The 19,716-nt window shown below is 39.8% G+C and overlaps 1 protein-coding gene across 1 annotated transcript in view; it reads right to left on the reverse strand.

The window, feature by feature from the left end:
* GRIA1 (glutamate ionotropic receptor AMPA type subunit 1) overlaps positions 1–19,716 on the reverse strand; it is a 515,315-nt gene that overhangs the window by 22,566 nt on the left and 473,033 nt on the right. The window contains exon 13 of the mRNA XM_007946426.2: positions 19,182–19,429. Within this exon, the coding sequence (XP_007944617.1) occupies positions 19,182–19,429 (248 nt within the window). The remainder of the gene's footprint in view (positions 1–19,181; positions 19,430–19,716) is intronic.

Raw genomic sequence — 19,716 nt, forward strand, 5'->3', positions numbered from 1 at the left:
TCAGAAGGAAGGTTGGGCAATCCTACTTCCGTAGTGATACTGCCTTGGAAACCCAAGGAGGGGTCGCTATGAGTCGGGGCCGACTCGACGGCAAATAACAGCAACATACATTGAAAACCACAAAGAATCCACCACAAAGCTAATAGAGCTGATAAACAAATCCATCAACATAGCAAGATACAAGGTCAACACACAAAAATCAGTCAGATTTTTATACATCAGCAATGCACATTCTGAAAAAGATATTAAGAGAATAATTCTTTTTACAATAGCATCTAAAAGAATAAAATGCCTAGGGATAAATTTATCCAAAAAAGTGAAAGATGTGAGCACTGAAAACTAAAATATTACTGAAAGAAAGAAGAAAAATAAATGTGAGGACATACTGTGCTCATGAATTTGAAGACTTAATATTGTTAACATGTCAATACTACATAAAACTATCTATAGATTCAATGCACTTTTCATCAGAATTTCAACAACGGTCTTTGTAGAAACAGAAAAAAAAACCATCAGATTCATAGAGGAACTGTAAGGAGTCCTGAATAGCCAAAGAATCTTGAAGAACAGAATAGAGGGACTCATATCCCAAACTTTAAATGTTCTGTGAAGCTACAGTAATAAAAACAATCTGGCATATATACCAATGAAATAGAATTGGGAGTAAAGAAATAAGCTTGTACATGTCAACTAGTCAATTGATTTTCAACAAGGATGCTATGTCCACTCACTAGGGAAAGAATAATCTCCTCAGTAAATGCTGGGACAACTGGATTTCCACATGCAAAAGAGTGATACTGGACCTAAGTCATACCATATAAAAAAATTAACTCAGAAAGGATCAAAGACCTAATGTAAGAACTAAAACCATAAAACTCTTAGAAGAAAACATAGGAGTAATGCTTCAAGACCTAGTTTTTAACAACAGATTCTTTGATACGACATTGAAAGCACAAAAGAGATCAATTAGACTTTGTCAAAATTTAATTTTTTGTTCATTGAAGTACTTTATCAACAAAGTGAAAAGTCAATCCACAGACGGGGAAAAAATTGAGAAACATATATTTGATAAGAGTTTAATATAAAAATAGATAAAGAACTCCTATGACTTAAGAATAAAAAGACAAATAATCAAAAAATGAGAAAAGAACTTGAATAGTCATTTCATCAAAGAAGACATAGAAATGGCCAGTAATCACATGAAAAGATGCTAAATGTCATTAGCCACTGTTGTTGTTGTTGTGTGCTGTAGAGTAAATTACAACTCATAGCAACCCTATAAAACAGAGTAGAAGTGCCCATAGTATTTCTTTCCTGGGTTGTAATCTTTATAGGAGCAGATCACCTCGTCTGTCCCCTCCCTGCTGAGTGGCTGGTACATTTGAACTGCAGACATTTTGGTTAGCAGCTGAGTGCTTAACCATTTCCCCACCAGGGCTCCTTCCATTAGCCATCAGGGAAATGCAAATTAAAACTATGAGATATTACTTCCCCCCACTAAGATGGCTTTGATCAGAAACAACAGGTGTTGATGAGGATGTGCAAAAATCAAAATCCTTATCCATTGCTGATAAGATTGTACAATGGTAAAAACATTGTGGAAAACAGTTTGGTAGTTCATAAAATGTTAAATATAGGATTACCATATGATCCAGCAATTCTACTCCTAGGTATATATTCCAAAGAAGTGAAAGCAGGAATGCAAACAGATACTTGTACACCAATACTCATTGCAGCACTATTCACAATAGCCAAGAGATGGAAACAACCTAAATTTCCCTCAACAGATTAATAGATAAATAAAATGTGACATATACATACAATGGAATATTACTCAGTCACAAAGATAAATGAAGTTCTGATATATGCTACAGCATGGATGAACCATGAAAATATTATACTTAGTGAAATAAATCAATAACAAAAGCGGAAATATTGTCTGATCCCACTTATATGAAATATTTAGAACAGACAAAGTTTTTAGTGGTTACCAGGGTGAGAGAGAGGAGAACAGGAGGCATTGTTGCTTCTGTTAATAGTGATAGAAATATTTGGAAATGGATAGTGGTGATGGTTGTACAATATGATGAACATAATTAATGCCACTGAGTTGTACATGTGAAAAATATTGAAATGGCAAACAGTTTATATATAAATGTAAGGACATACTATGCTTATACATGTCCCACTATATATATATATATATATATATATATATATATATATATATATATATAATTTCCTTACCTGGTGATTAACTGGACTTGACTTTGATCTCTTATGCTATAATGTTGTTCTAACTGATTCGTGTGTTGGCTGACTTTCCTCAAGTAGACTGTAAGTTCCCTGGAGCAGAAGTGATACCTTCTGCATTTTGCACTCCTCCTCATAGCACTTAGTACAGATGCTCCCTGTAGTGTAAGTGCTTGAATAACACTTTTTTTTTTTTTTCTCTGAATGAACTAATGAATGAATGCTGAACAAAATCTAAATGCAGTATCATCTTATGTGTCTGGAACTCAGCTACTTGGCAAACTTACCTATCTGGACCATAACCATAACTTCCATAACCAGAAAGTGAGCAAAACAAACCAAAACCAAAACAAAAACAAAAACAGAAGATCATAGGAGGACACCTATAGTGAAAATTTATTTTACTGTGGTGCAAACGGTTTTCACTTGGCAGATTGGCTATTCAAATCCACCCAGCTGCACTGTGGAAGAAAAGGCCTGTGATCTGCTTCCATAAAGATTACAATCAAGAAAATGCTATAGAGCTGTTGTACTCTGAAACACACAGGGTCAGAATCAACTAGACACAAAATAGTGACAACTAAAATGTTTAAACATGACGATTATTACCTACTGTCAAGTTCCTTTAATAAAAGTAAAGACAGTTGATGAATCAAAGAAACAGGAGGGACAAAATTTCAGAATAAAGAAAAGTCCTTCAGGTTGAATGAATTTAGACACAGTGTTCTTATTTTCCTCATTTCACCTCACACTGCTAAGAACTTTATCTTGGTAAGCAATGTCTGGTCCATAATCTGGTTCTTAGGAAGATGCTGTTCTGGAAAAATAGTCACATGTGGGGTCCATTTTTTTTTTTTTTTTTTTAATTTTCATCATCGCTACCAAGGAATGGCTCATTGAGAGTCAATATGGAACTCCCTTCAACTATATGTATCTGACATACAGAATACAGAGCAAACTTACACTCTGTGGTCCTAAGAGGAAGAACTATAATGAATAGGCAAAACCAGAGGTATATTTTTGGCTCAATATACACAAATGTAACAAACAGAGAAAGAACAATAGGATAGGCTATCTCGTGAAAGAAGAAGCCCCTTGAAATGGGAGGCATTCAGTAAGAGACTCGATGGTCATTCATCAGGATTGTTACAGAAGGGACTTCGGCACTGGGTGTACTACTCACTTTAATAACCATGAATGTAACTGAGCATTATGATATGTCAGTACCATATAAGGCCCTGAGTATACACTGATGAATACAACAGACATGATCCCAGCCCTAGTAGAGCTTACAATTTAGTTAGGGAAAGAGATCACAAATGGGAACACTAAGTTCTATGAAGCAAACCAGGTGAAGCGACAAGATATCAAAGGTGGTCATACTTCTATGAGTCTGAGGAAGTGTCACAAGCTAAGACTAGAGGGAGGAGAGGAAGCTATATGTGAGAAAGAAGGATAGGGTTGGCTAGTAAGGGACCACATTCTAAGTATAAGAATGTCTGTGGGGTGATGAGTTGGAGGACTTAGATTTATTCTCTGAGATGCTAGAGAGAAGAATTAGATCAGGAAGATAAACCTACAGGGACACAGATTTTTCTGTTCAATATGGTGGTAAACTTGGTCACTGTTACAGCTCTTGGAGGGACATTGTTGATGGGAAACTGATTGTCAGGGATAACATGGAGGGAATTCATAAACTAGATTAAAAAGTGGAGATTCTATCATTGGCCCTCAGAAGTCTGGTCCAATGAACCGGTTAAGTTATGATGAAATTTTTACTCATTATTGGAAAAATAAGTGTTGTATACATGGGCCCACAGTTTTTATCACAGCCACTTCTGGTTCAATAAAAGGAAGAAAAGCTGGGCCAGTTCTAGGGATGGGCCACTTCAAGGCAGGAGTCAATGGTATCAGGATGCTGGGAGCACCAGCTAAACCATGTTTTTTCTTGTGGCTTTAAAATACACAGGCTCATAATGCTGGAGAATTATCTCTTCCAATGATGGAGAATGGTTCCAGAGGAAGAGAGCAAACTTTGATCTCCCACGTCTCCCACCCCAGCCAGGACCTGTCTCTCTAGCATCTCCCCCTTCTTTCTCCTCCTTTTCACTACCACCTCCAGCCCCTCCTATCTTGCTTCAACAGCTCCACTTGTATCTGTCTTTATAATAGGATTCCATGAAAGATTTTGTTTGAGGAAATGGTTCCCAGCTGAAAATAGCAATAACAAAAATTGAAAAAGAATGCGTGAATTACCCTTCCCTCTTGCACTGTATGCTTGCTGTGTCTCTTACCTGAAGTACCTTCCTTCCTATCTTGTTTGTAGATATTCTCCCCACTGGTTCCAGGCCCTGTTCAGAGACTACTGCCCCCTCCCAGATGCCTTCCTGGAACTCCCTCCCCTACTGCATGGTTTTCCTACCTTGCCTTGTTTATTATTTTTTTATGGTAAGTACTTCCTTTCTTCTTTGTATTGGTGTTAGCTTTCCTGCACTTTATCTTCTCTCTTAAATGTGACTAAACCAAAAAAAAAAACAAACTCACTGCCATAGAGTGGGATCCAACTCATAGTGACCCCTCCTTGGGTTTCTGAGGCAGTATTCCTATGGAAGTAGATTGCCCAGTCTTCCTTCCGGGGAGTGGCTGGTGGGTTTGAACTGCCAGCCTTCTGGTTAGCAGTCAAATGCCTTAGGCACTAAAAATTTGGACCATTCACATAAAACTTGAGATTCCCTCATGGCAACAGTAGGCCAGAACTCGGTTGTGATTGTCTTACTTTATACAAGCCACGTACTCCTTTGTTCACTAAACCCCCATAATTTCCAGTCATCTCCCTGAGGTTTAGTGCCAGCTTCCTTTAAAGCATAGAATAGTGGATAAGAGTCCAAAGCTGGCTTTGACACTTATTAGCTTTGTGACCTTTGACAAATTACTTAACCTGTGTTTCTGTTTCATAATCTATAAAATGTAATTTTAAAATAGTACCTATCTTACTGCATTTTTGTGAGGATTACATGAATTAGGGAATGCATATGAGGACGTAGAGTATGTTTGCCATATATAGCGAGTGCTCAAAGAGATGTCTAGGAAGAAAAGCCTGGAGATCTACTGAAAAAGTCAGCCATTGAAACTGCTATGGAGCACAATTCTACTCTGACATTCATGGGGTTGCCATGAGTCCAAAATGACTCAGACAACTGGTTTGGTTTTGGTTTTGGTAATATTATGGTTTTGGTAATATTATTATGTGTACTCTAGCATTTGCATTATTGTTTTGTTTCTTAGAGCAGAGAACTTTTTTTTTTTTTTTTAATTGTGACTTGGGTGAAAGTTTATAGAACAAATTGGTTTTCTATTCAATAATTCATACACATTTTATCTTGTGACATTCATTGTAATCTCCACAATGTAACAGAGCTCTTCTTACATCCTCCCTGTGTTTACCATTTCCTTTTGTCCTTTCCTATCCCTTCTTGCCTTCTTAGCTTTATCCCTGGGCAAATGCCACCCTTGTGATCTCAGATGGTTGATTGTTTTAATGATTGTGTACCTCTCTGGTATTATCATTCACCTTATAGGCCTCTCTATTATTTGGCTGAAAGTTGAGACATGGTGGTGAGTTCAGTTCCTGGCATAAAGGGCGTCAAATGACATAGTCTCAGGGAATCTGCTAATCTCTACTAGACCAATAAAGCTGGTCTTTTTTATAATTTTACGTTTTGTTCAAAGTATTTTTGGATTCATGACTCTTATTAAGAATTAGGAAACACTGTAGGGTTTACCTCTGGTCCATTTCACTCATTTTCTTTACTTGGCTCCTGTGGGCACTTGAGGTTGCAGTTTCCGTAACAGATGGTGAATCCTGGCAGTGTTGATACAAAATTTATTCACCTTAAGAATATTTATTTTATCATTTTGAATGTACTATACTTAGAAATTTGGTAAATTAAATTGCATAATCATGGTTGCATACTTTCATTTATTGCCTTTAGTATGTTCATTAGTAATAGCTAAAGAGACCCAGGACTTACAGTTGGTTGGTTTAATTTCAGTTACGTCATCTATAAAGTGGGAATTTTCTGACTGCCATTAATCAGATAGACCAGACACACCAAATGATTCAATACACACAGAAGCAGAAGCTCTGATGGTAGAGTGGCTAAAGTATTCAGCTGCTGACCAAAAGGTCAGTGATTTAAACTTACCAGCTGCTCCATGGGAAAACGATGAGGCAGTCTCTCTTTCTAAAGATTTACAATCTTGGGAACCCTGTGGGGCAGTGCTACTTTGTCCTATAGTATCTCTATGAGTCAGAATCAGCTTGATGGCAGTGGATATACTTGGAAGTTGTCTGGGTAGGAATTGGTTCATGTGATAACAAGAAACCAATTGTGGTTTCCTATGAGCTAAATTCTCTGGTATGTTCTGTGGGATAATTGCCCCTTGCCTCATTGACCTGTACCTTAAAATATAGGTAGAGGAAAGAAGGAAGCAACAAGATACAAGGCTAGAGAAAAGGCATGGTGTTTGTGGGCCCAAAAGGAGACTGATTTGATGAGTGTTATGGATTTTTTTTAATACCCTCCCAAATGAATAAATTTAATTCCCATGGGAATAGAAAATATGCTCTTTTTCTGCTCCATATGAGCACTAAGGGAGGATGAATAATATGAGCATTTCTCTGTCTGACTTTCTTTGGTTTGTGGCCTCTGCTGGCTCACTGTTTCCAGTTAGTTGGGGAGAAGTTTGTTCTTTTTTTTAGGGATTCATTTGGGTTTTTGCCCCTTGCCCCTCTGAAGAAGAGGCTGATTAGAAGTGATTATTGAGCCATGATTTGGCCCCTGGACCATTCACAAAATGTTACTACTGAACAGATGGCTCAGAAGTACTCTGCAGAAGCTCAACTTAGAGCTACCCCTCACCCCTTCCTTTCTGCCTGCCTTCCACATATGGCAGCTTGGAGAACAGGCTCTGCTTAGCCACCAGGAGCTCTCCACCTGTAGGCATAAGGATGAAAGCAATGTGGCTCTTAGCTGAACATTTGAGAATAAACTTTAATAGGGAATGAGGATGCACATTAGAACTTTCTGGTTTTTGGTATCCTGAAATTTCCACTGCATTGCAACAAAAAGAAGCAAAGTGTGGTCTGAGCTGGAGAAGGCAATAATCATTAATTTGAGTTGGATCTCCAAACAAACAGAATAGATGGTGAGTACCAAGGGGAAGCAGGAAAGGAAAGGAAAAGTGGGGAAGGAAAGAGATTGCTATTCAAGAACTTCTTATGCATAATGAACTCTTCCTAAGTGATTCATTTACTCACTAGACAGTCCTGTGAAGTTTATGATCTCCATTTGGGAGATGAGAAAACTAAACTGCAGAGAGATGAAATCATGACAATTGACACTGATTAGTCACTTTACTATGTGTCAGTCACTGCACTAAGCACTTTGTATATCTCATCTAATCATTTAGCAACCACCCAACTACATTCTAATATTACCTCTCATTTTTATATTTGGGGATACTGAGGCTTAGGGAGGTGAAGTCCCTTGTCCAAGAGACTTGTTTTCAAGTGTCACATCTGGAATTCATATCCAGTCCTGACTACAGTGCCCTAACATTAGTTGATGGCCCAAGGTGCTGCCTGCCACTTCTTTAAAAACACAGGTGGTAAATGTAGGAAGTGGGGCTTGAAATCAAGTCTTACCAACACCAAAGCACATTAACCTCCCACTACACGCAAGCCCTGATTGGCCAAACCAAGAGGGGAATCCAGACCTCTTCTTTCCTGGTCTGGCCTTTGTTTTACAGAAACTGTTTTCTCAGAAAAGGCAAAAGACCCCACAGGTCTGAAATAAAGTTGCTGATGAGAAGGAGAGAAAAAGAGAGAGAGAGAGAGAAATGTTATTTTTGACAGAAAACAGTTTCTGAAAAGAAAGCAACATACAATTTGTTTATCAGTGGGAGAAAGCCTACTCCTGCAGGCAGACACAGGCTGTGCTGGGCTGCTGTTCTTGGGAGGTAAAGGCCATGTATTTCCTGTGTCCTTCATCTCCCTCAATCCATCCTTGCTATCCTCCTCTTCTCTGATGTTTTGCTTTGCTGTTTACGAGCTTCTCAATCAGGCTGATAAAAATGGAGCTCTAACCAGAGTCATTGCACATTTATCTCTGATTTTACCAAGATCCTCCAAAATAAACCTGTGCCCTGGAGCTGCAGCCTAGCCTAGTATTTCTGAGGGTGAGCTTCAGATTGGAGGCCATCTGATGTCTCTTTGCCCTAGACATTTTTCCTAAACGCTTTCCGAGGGGGGGGATCAACTCGATTCCAACTCAAGGTGACCTATAGGACAGAGTAGAACTGCCCCATCTTTACGGAAGCAGACTGCCTCAACTTTCTGCCATGCAGCGAATAGTGGATTCAAACCTCTGACCTTTTGATTAGCAGCCAAATGTTTTAACCACTGTGCCCCCAGAGCTCCTTGCTGGATGATTTAGGATTCCTTAAAAGTGGCAAAGGCAGTGATGGGTACATCCATTAGCAGAGAGGTGGGGGTGTGGGAAGAACAAAGGTTATGGTGTCAGGTTTGTACCCACGCTTCACCTCATAAATTACTATGAAATCGCAAATTGTCATCTTTCTGAAGCTTAGTTTCCTAACCAGTGAAATGGAAATGTTGTTGTTATATGCCGTCCTGAGCGACCTGACTCACAGTCGACCCCTCCTTGAGTTTCCCAGGCAGTATCACTACGGAAGTAGATTGCCCAACCTTCCTTCCAAGGAATGGCTGGGGGGTTTGAACTTCCAGCCTTCTGGTTAGCAGTCAAGTGCCTTAGGCACTATGCTACCAGAGTTCCCAAAGAGACATCAGGCTACCTGGCAGGAGAGGCTGTTGAGTTTGAAGGACAGCCTTGGGTATGGCAGGTGAGTGCCTTAGACCTGAGGCCATCCCCTAGGGCTGAAATGGAAATGAGAGTACCTTAATCAAAAGGTGAGGGGGAAGGTTAGCATTTAAATGTCTGTGACTAGGACACACTGCCCCATTACTTAGTAGGTGTGAAATGAATGCAAACCTCTTCCCTGTTTTATGTATAACCAGTCTAAAATGACCTGATTTTCACTATTAAAGGGAATCTAAAGCACTGAAGGAGTTTGGGGAAATAAAAATCTTTAGGGGCATTTTTGGTTTAATCAATCATGAGCAAGTGGGAGAAGGAATATCGTCTGTACTGGGTGTGCTCTTTTCCATTTTTAGGTAGATGGCAGTGGTATCGACTGTGGTGTAGGCTAATCCCTCATAGAAGGTGCCCACAAATCAAAACAGCACAGAAAGGAGGCAAGGATTCCCCTGGAATTCACACAACACAGACAGCAAGCCTCTGTCCCTTGTGGAACCTCAGTTTTCTTAATTGTATATTGGCTGGATAGGCCTAAATGGATGGGGTGTGTGTGTATATGTGCATATTAAATGACCTTATCCTCTAACAACTCAAGCTTTCCTCACAATTTCCCTCCTTAAGTCCTTTAGAAGTCATTCTTGCCTAATGGCTGAGAACAGGACCTGGAATCAGACTGTGTGGGTTGAAAATCCAGCTCTCCCATTTCCATGCCAGGTAACCTTAGGAAAGTTCCAAACTTCTCTATGCCTCAGTTTTCTGAAATATGTGTGAGATGAAGATGAGAAGAATATTACCTTACAGGATTGTTGTTAGGTTTAAATAAGATGATGCATATAAAATACTTATTAAAAGTGACTGGGATGAGTAAATGCTTGATCAATGTCAACCATAAAGCCACATCACCACCACTACTAAAATCTTACATCAGGCTTTGGTCACACACCTGCCTGGACCATTGCACTGGCTACTCGACTGATATCCTTCCTACAAGGCTTGCTGAACACTCTCTTAATCCATCCCGTATACTCTGACCTCAGAAGCTCCTGTACTGATGCAGCTTTCCTTCAGTAAACCTCCAGTCTCTATTCAAACACATGCACACGGATACATGTTTGCTTTTCCTGCCTACCTATATCCCTCCCATCCTCCTCCTTTTTTATCTTTCTCCCCTCTCTTCCCTCCTTCTCCTCCTTTCCCTCCAGCTCTTCTGAGGATGCCCGCAAATCCAGCTTTGCAGCTCAGAGGGCTTTGTCTCTGATCAGGCCCGACCTGGGTCACAGAGTTCATGGGGTTACCATGACAACGAGCATCCCTAGTTACCCATCAGGAGGCAAGGACCAATTGAAAGGGACTGTCATTTCCCTGAGACATACTGTATTTATACTCAGCAGTACACCCTGCATCAGTACTATGGGAAGAGAGGCGGTTACTTATGAGGGTGTGAGGCAGGGAGAAAAAGAAATATCAAGGTTTTATTTTTTCAGCATATGCTCTGTGGGGGTGGATCACAAATTGTTCTCAGAGACCTTTTCTTTTTGTTTTTGTTTTTTATTTCCTAATACACTCAGTGTGTATGTGGGGTGGGGAGTAAAGGAGTGGGGGATGGGGTCCAGGTACCAACTGAGTAACACAGTTGGTTTTACAGAGAAGACAAAACAAGTCATTTGACTCGAAAGTGACTTTTTGGTAGGTCTGATGGGAGGGTTAGACCTACCAAAAAGTCACTTTTGAGTCAAATGACTTGTTTTGTCTTCTCTGTAAAACCAACTGTGTTACTCAGTTGGTACCTGGACCCCATCCCCCACTCCTTTACTGCCCACCCCACATATACACTGACTGTATTAGGGGAGGGTAGGAGCTCTGGTAGCATAGTGGCTAAGACACTTGCCTGCTAACCAGACGGCTGGAGATTCAAACCCACCAGCCACTCCTCGGAAGGAAGGTTGGGCAATCCTACTTCCAAAGTGATACTGCCTCGGAAACCCAAGGAGGGGTTGCTATGAGTCGGGCCGACTCCATGGCACATAACAACAACAACAATGGGAGGGTAGGGAGGTGGAAAATTAACATTGATGAGTACCCTCTACATGATAGGCATTTTAAATTGCTTTGAATGTTCAAAGCAATTACAATGAATTCTTATTGTTTCCATTTTACAGATATGTAAACTGAGGATCATAATGATATTGTGACTTACTAAACTAGGTCAAGGAGGTGGTAGTGTAATGGCTCTTATACCTGAAGTTGTTTGACTTTAATGGATGAGACTTTAGCATCATTCAATGCATTCTCCCTGATGCCTTCCTGTCATATTAATCTTTCTCTTTTAGAACTTCCTTTCTCATGTTCTGCCACCTCAGATCACTTGGACATCCTTCTTCCCTGACTTCCTCTAGCTCTGTATCCCAAAATGGACCATGGGTTACCTATAACAGAATCACCTGGGCTATTTATTAAATAAATAAATTTATTTATTAAATAAATTTAAGTCTATTTATTAAATAAATTTAAATCTATTTATTAAATAAATTTAAACCTATTAAAATTGTGTATTCCTGGGCCCCACCCTATACCTGAAGAACCAGAGTCTCTAGAAATAGTATCTAGGAAGGCATGTTTTAACCCCATTTACGAGATAATTTTGATACACACTGAAATTGGGGCACCATTCTTTAGAGCAATAGACTCAGCCCCACAGAAAGCAGTTTTCCAATTCTTTTCTGAGTCATTGTGGTTCTCTAATGGAGGAGAGCTCTCTTAATGTCCTTCCGTAGTCCTCAAATCAGCATTCAGTAATGCAAAGATGTTCAGGAAAGACCCACTGAATCAACAAGAAGATACAATCATGCCACACATTCCCAGTGTGGGGTGGGCAACTAGGAGCCATTTAATGCCTGCAACTGACACCGCTCCCCAGAAAAATCCCATAAAGGCATTTCCTGAGTCACAGCTGTAACATCCCTTCCTTTCTTTAGCCGGATGCCAATACAGACTAGGAGTTCTTGGTAGATGTTTTCTAGCCTAGGGCTGTGTAACAGGGAGAAAATATATTCAATAACATCAGTGAGACTAAAATGTTGATGAGTGGACTTGACCTTATGTCCAATTAGAAAACAAAAACTAAAATAAAGCAAGATATAGGAACTGCAGCAGAAAGTGGGAAAAGGTGATCAGCAGCTTCCAGCCATGCCTTTCTAACCTTCTAGAGATCCAAGGGTAAAATTGAGGTGGTGGCAATAAGTCTGTTTGTGAGGAAAACCTGGCATCTGCCCATTTTCTGTCATTGCCAGCATCAGTACCTAGTCAATTCTTAGGCAGGAGCTCAAAAGCTCCTAGAAAGCTAACAATAGAAATACTCCTTAAACTACCCAGGCTTAAAGTGAAAGGAAGGGCTGGTTTATGGACTGAATTGTGTTCAAATCCACCCCCACCCCCCCAGAAATTTATGTTGAAGTTCTATCTAACTCCTGGTACCTGTGAATATGACCTTGTTTGGAAATAGTCTTTGAAGATGCTATCGGTTAACATAAGGTCATACTAGAGTAGAGTGGGTCCTTATCTAATCTGAGTGGCTTGCTGATAGAAGAGACACAGAGAAAGAGGATGATTATCATGTCATCTCAGAGGTACCTTGCAAGTGCAAGCCAAGAAGTACCAGGGGCTTCAAGAAGCTGGGAAGCACAACAAAGGATCTTCCCCTGGAGTCTTTGGAAAGAACATGGCCCTACTGATTCAGACTGCTGAGCCTCTAGAACTGTGAGACCATAAGTTTCTCTTTTTATTAGCCCCGTGGAATTGCTGGGTGGTACAAATGGTTAACTTGCTCAGCTGCTAACCAAAAGATTGAAGGTCTGAGTCCACCCATAGGTGCCTCAGAAGAAAGTCATGACAATCTACTTCTGAGAATATCAGCCATTGAAAACCCTGGGGAAGCCAGTTCTATGCTTATGCACACGGGTGACCATGAGTCAGAACTGACTTGACAGCAACTGGATTTTTGGTTTCTAAGCCATCTAATTTGTAGCAGTTTGTTTTGGCAGCCCTAGGAAACGAATTGGTTACAAACACAGAAGCTGCCACTTTTCTTGTCTTTCTCAGTCCATTATAACTATGTTCATGTTCATTTTCTCCTATTGACTACAACTGCTTTCTAAAGGACCTCTGTGCCTATGGTCTTCTTGTCTCTGATTCACATGGCAAACCACTGCAGGGTAATCTTTAGGGCTATCTCATTTATGGTCCCTCCCCTGTCAATGTCCTCTGATGCCTTCTATTCACGCTGAATCAAAAATACAGAGCCATTTGAGACATTCTTTGGTATGGCTACAACCAGCCTCTCCAACTTATTAACATATTCTCTAGTTAAACTATTCCTTGCTGAACCTGCAAATAAGCATAAGCCCCATGTTTTCCCACCTCTGCTTTTCCTCACTCTGCTTTCTCCATGTAGAGCACCCTCTTACTGCTTCCCTATCATAATTCTTCAAGGCCTATCTTGAATGTTACCTCTGCACAAAGCCTTCACAAATCCTCCCATTCAAATGTCGACTATGCTCCTTTGGAGGGTTTCTAATTCTCTAGAGACATTATGCAGAATAATGCCATTCAGCTCATGGGCTGTACCCCATTATGGTTATTTAGGGACCAGAGCTGCATCTATCTCTCCACAACTCCCTGAAGCATTGTGCACACTGCTTTGTGTGGAGAAGGCATTCAGAAAGGATCTGTAAAGCTGATTGGGAGGCATGGGGGATGGGTTTCAGACAGCTCATCACCCACTAAGCTGCAAGAAGAAGCTTCACTGTGCTCTGTACCCTTGGCCCACACATCTGGCATGAACAAGACATGTGACAGAAGACAAACATGTCCTGATAACAAGGACCAGAGAAGACTCCATGTAATCATTGTCACAGTTAAAAATCAGACTCTGACCAATGTCCTGATTAGGGTATAACTCTTAGAAAATCCACTAAACTTGGTAGATGGCTCATGAAGGAGAATCATTAGCTTATGCCAATCATGTTGGTTCCTCCTTGGGTTGGTAAAACATGGGCCATGCTCCCTTACTTAGGAAATTTGAATACATTGTTTTTAACTAAAAGGAGTATTCATCATAATAAAGAAAGGAGACAACAGCTTATACCAGTGGATGTGTTTAGTTGGCAACAAATGGGCCAATAGATCATAATTAGTGGATTTACCAATTGCCTTTCCCTAGTGACTGGCATTGGCTGAGTTAGCCTTTATCCACAAGTAAGGACAGAGGCATATCTACAGAAAATAGCACCTATGGCAATTAATTTTAACTTGATGGATGATCTTTCACAGCTGATAATGGAAACTGCAATGGCCAATAGAAACTGTTCATTGGCACCCCCCTTCATTTGGCACCCAGGGCACATACACCTTAAATACACCTCTGCCTAAGGGCTTCTGAAGTATAACCCAGCCCCTTGCCCAGCCCTGAACATGCAGTGGCAGCCAACAAACAGCATCTGTTTCAAAGAAACACCACCTGTCCAAATGGAAAATCAAGCACTGAACCGCCTCGCGCCATCAGAGTGTTGGTTTCAAGAGCCAAAGAGACAAAACACTATTCTGTCACTAATACAACCTTTTAATGCTCTGTGGAGACCATGAACTGGCTTCTGTCAAGTAGATTTGGCAAGTTTTAGAGAACATTTGGGTCTTAGACAGCCGTTCTCTGACCTTCTGACACAGAGGTGGGCGATCTACCTTGGAGGAGCTTGTATCAGAGAGGCTGGAAGGAGTGGATGTGTCGCAGGTGCGGTGAGGTCTGTCTTCATAGAGAGCCAATGGGGAAGATTTCCCAAGAAGGTCCTTCCCTGAGGCAGGTGGAGGCATTAAGTTTGAGAATAGCTGTCTCAAGGGCTATAGAAGCCCTACCTTTTAAGGGCAGAAGAGAAGTTTATAACAACTCCTGGAGCATAATGAAGCAGCTCACTATAGTATAAACACTTCTGAAGAATTTGTAGCCTTGTGAATGGCTGAGCAGTCTTTAAAGACATATTCTCTATGATTCTAAACAATTCTAGAATTGATTTCCTTCTCCAGATGATCTTTAAGCACATATCACTCTCTTTAATGGCATCAGAGAAAATGCAGACTATCCTGTTATTCTTCTGCTCACTTTCCCCTCCATCATGCAGAATGGTTTTCTGGAGCACATATGTAATGTCTATGGCTCTTGGTTTGCTGTGATTCTTCCTTTTAGGTATGTTAGCCTGCCTTGGGAGAATAGTACCATTTGGGGCAATTGAGGCAGACTGGTGGAAATGGAAACCTGGCTGGGTGAGTGTGTGTGGGCAGGGAGGGAGGAGAGGTTACTCATTTTCGGTAACTGTTTCTCAATGGTATGCTTCTGGAACCTTTCAGTATTGGTTGCTAAGTGTCCATCACAAACAACAATCACATTTCATGCAAAGATGAGAAGTAGGATTCCATGGAGAGAAGAGAGACTTTCTCATACCAGAAACTCAAGGCTCATTTAGGATGGACATTACGCTTCTGTTTGTGTATGTTGCTATCATAAAGGAGAGAAAAGAGCACTGTGAGAGGGCTGGGTGTGTGTGACAATTGTTGTTATGTGCCGTCCAGTCAGACCCGACTCATAGTGACCCCTCCTTGTGTTTCCAAGGCAGTATCACTACGGAAGTAGATTGCCCTATCTTCCTTCCGAGGAGTGGCTGGTGTGACCATTAGTTGGATATTTTTTTGACTTGCAGATTAACCATCAGTGATCTGTATTTGGAGCATGTTCATTTTCATTTCTCTCTCCCTTTCTCTTGTTATTACAATTAATAAGTGGCTTGTGATGTCTTGTACAGATATGCAAAGTAATAGAATTATATTTCTTCATTATAGAGTTGAATAATTTTTGACATTTATTCCAGGAAGAACACTTGGGCGTGCAAACTCATAAAAGCAGTTTTACTACTCAAAGGACTGGGGCTTGGTACATTAAAATGAGTAGCTGTTGCCATTTGCTTTCAGAGTAGTAAGCTCTGGGCTCCAGAAGTCTGAGTTGATGGTCAATGTTGGGCCTATGTGTACAGAACACCTGCCTTAAGTCCAGTCTCCTGTCTTTAATGGTCTGTCAGTTATAAAGCCCAGTGTATAGTTAGGGTAAGTTGTGGTCATGAGTTTTGTAGTCAGAATGCCTGGGCTTGAATCCTGGCTCCTTCTTTACTAGCTCTGTCAACTTGGTCAGGTAACTTAACTCTGTGTCTCTGTTTCCTCATCTATAAAATGAGGTAATGGTTCATATAAAGATGTTTTGAGGATTATGTGAGATGATGCACATAAACATGTATCACAGAATGTGGTACGTATCAGGCACTCACTACATGGTAGCTTTTATTATAGTGGAAAATTGAGTGCCAGATGACTTGTGTTTTAGGTACCTATCCTCAAACATCTAATACATCAGTTTCTGAGATGTCACCTTGTTCCAGAGACCTGTGTATGGGATGGGGTGGCAGAAGTACTCTGTTGACTGTACAAATTGTGTCATCTCTCTGAGCCCAATTTTCTTAACTTTGCATCCAATTATTTGAGCCAAATGATGTCCGTAATGATTAAAAATTTTGGTATACTGCAGCATCACTGACGTTTCTGGACCTATAAAAACATTCTCTATTTTGGGCCTTTCTAGGGTGATATGCCATCTATTTCTGATATAAAAAATCTCTTCCTGTCAAGCCTTGTCCACTAGATCCCTTTCAAACTCTGCCTAAACTTGGACAAAGAATATTTTGTTTTTCCAGCCAAAAATGTATGCTTGATAAACATGAAGTCACCTAGTTTCCCTTCATTAGGTCACATTCAGTTATATCTACACACCTACAGATATCTTTATTCCATAATTCTCAGTTACTTAAAATTCTTGAATGTATTCTCATTGATTTTAGAATGACAAAAATCCTTTATAACATCCTTCCCTAAGTCATTCTCCAATCTCAGCTCAAGATTTTCTCCCCTTCATTATCTGTGTTCCTGGAATACTTAGCTTCTTTTAATTTATCAGCTATGTTATGGTTTCTTGCCTTAGAGTCATTGAATATGCTATTTCCTCTCTCTGGACTGCTTTTCTTTCCTTCTATCCTTATTACACCTAGTTAACATCTATTTATCTCTCATACCTCATCTTGAAACAAATCATCATGAAGAATCATTCTCAGGGCCACCTCACCTAAACCAGCTGACCATATTGGAGTTTATTATCTCTGTGCATGTTTGAGGTCTTCTCTTTGTCTTTATTATTCTGCTGTTTCAAGTAAGTAAGATGCTGTTGGTTCATCTATTTATCCTGTTTAGATCTCATAATTTCTGAAATTTAGGATATGTCTTTCATGAATTCTGGAAAATTCCATTCAAATAATGCCTCTAAATTCTCTCTCAGTCACATCTGGAACTTATAATATATGTACAATGAATACTTTTTATGTCTCTTAACAGACGTTATGTTTTCTATCTTTTTAGCTTTCTGTGTGATATTATATGAAACTTTTTCATTTTTCCCCAACTCTCTTTTCAACTTTGTCTAATTTTCTATTTAACCATTTCATTGAAATTTTATATAAATGACTACATTTTTCACTCCTTTAAGTTCAAATTGGTACTTTTTCAAATATGTGTGGTCTTTTATGATAGTATCTCTTAAAAATATCTTTGATTACTTCTATATTTTCTGTTGCACTGCTGATTCTTGCTCACATAGATTGTCACATAATTTATAACTGTGTCTTGTTAGGGAAGCCCCAGAAGAATCATTGTATGCTTTTCATTCTAGTTTTGATCTGCATTTTTTTTTTTTTTTTGTGCTTGTGTGGGTCTAGAGATTCCTTCCTTGGATTTAAGGGGATATTTGTTAGAGCTAGGTTTTGATAGTAGGAGTTTTGTTATATCATATTGCTGTAAGTATATTTCCTTCACTTCCCCTTTTTAGACTATTATAGAATGTGAGATAATTGTCCTGAGACATTATTAGCTCTTTAATGTTTTTATCTCCTGCAAGAATATAGTTCTCTGGGGATGGGGACTATGTCTGTCTTATCCAAAATTGTAGCTCAAGCTCCTACCCCAGTGTTGGGATGTTTTAAGTACTCAATATTATCCTACCCTTCTTTGAATGCTACTGAAATTCTTAAGTTAAATCTTTAAAATGATTTAATCCCTCTGTAATTGACATAATGTCTCACAAGTGACTCCACACTGTACTGTTTTCAATTATCCCATTTGAATTCATAACCACCTAGAAAGGAGTGGGATGATCATCTTCCTTTTACTGATGAGGAAACTGTGCACTGGGGAGATACTATGTCTTACCTTCCTTAATGTAGTCTTGAAGATTTAGAGTCAAAAGATCTATATTTAACTCAGGACTCTGTATTAGCTATTTAGCTGTTTAGAATGGACACCCTATCTTCTTTATCTGAAAATAAAATGTGTGCTTTTTTACTGAACTACCTGTGTCGTCCCAAAGAAACCAATGTCTAGGAAAGAACAGATACTTTCATTTATTATATTAATATATTTTATGTTTTATAGCTAGAGTCTCAGAACTCAAATTGCTTGATTTTTCATTCAGACAAATGTTTCTTTTGAGATAAACATTATAAACCATCTTTGTCACAGACTCTGTGTTGCTAGAGAACTGTTTGTGGCCTAGTTGGATGCAGGAATGTCCGGTAAAGGATGGGGTATTAAAATCACATGACAAAGATACAAGTTTCACTGATGTTCAACACACTTGGAAGGATAAGGTGAGGCGTGGGGAAGAAAACAAAGGCAGCAACAAGCGTAGCAAGCTGATATTCCCCAAGTCAATTTTCAACCTCAGGGCTGAAGATCTCAGGTGGCTAGATTCTCCCAGGCCCATAGGCATTGAAGAAGGGCCCTCTTGACAGTTTATATTGCAGCTTTGGTGCTGTGTGGCATAGATAGCAGCTTCATTCCTGAGATATGAAGGGAAAGGGAGTACAGAGGAAGCAAATCTCAGCTACTTACCTCAGGGCAGACCCCTTGGGTGTTGCAATGCCATAGCCTTTGGAATCCAAGTTACCTCCCACCTTCATGGTGTCACAGGGTTTCCGCTGCTCAATATACTCATTCATGGTAGATTCCAGGAGGTAGGCGTATTTGCCCTTGGATTTTCTCACTCGGATCATCCCCTCCTCTGTGGTTCTCACAAAAACTGATGGTTCTGCTGACTTCATGTATGTCCACATCTTCTCAAATACAGCAATTTTAGACCTCTGATGGGATATAAACAAAGCTGGAGTTCAGTGCTGGCTGTACTTGGAATTGGGGTCGGCACATACTTTAATGAAGAACTGAGTGTAGCTTGATCACACATTCATGAGTGAGATTAGCTCAGGAAGAAACAAATTATGAGTGATTGCAAAATAAGAGGCTCTAATTAGTACCAGTAGGTTCCAAAGTACAAATATCTTGCAAATACAAAATGAAAAGAATAGCTCAAAATCTTTTAATTACTGCTGTGTAATTACATGCATCCTACATATGAGGAGAGTTAAGAAAC

The sequence above is a fragment of the Orycteropus afer genome, unplaced genomic scaffold (assembly GCF_000298275.1).
Source record: "Orycteropus afer afer isolate SDZICR_OR568_19922 unplaced genomic scaffold, OryAfe1.0 scaffold00160, whole genome shotgun sequence".
In the NCBI taxonomy this organism is placed as follows: domain Eukaryota; kingdom Metazoa; phylum Chordata; class Mammalia; order Tubulidentata; family Orycteropodidae; genus Orycteropus; species Orycteropus afer.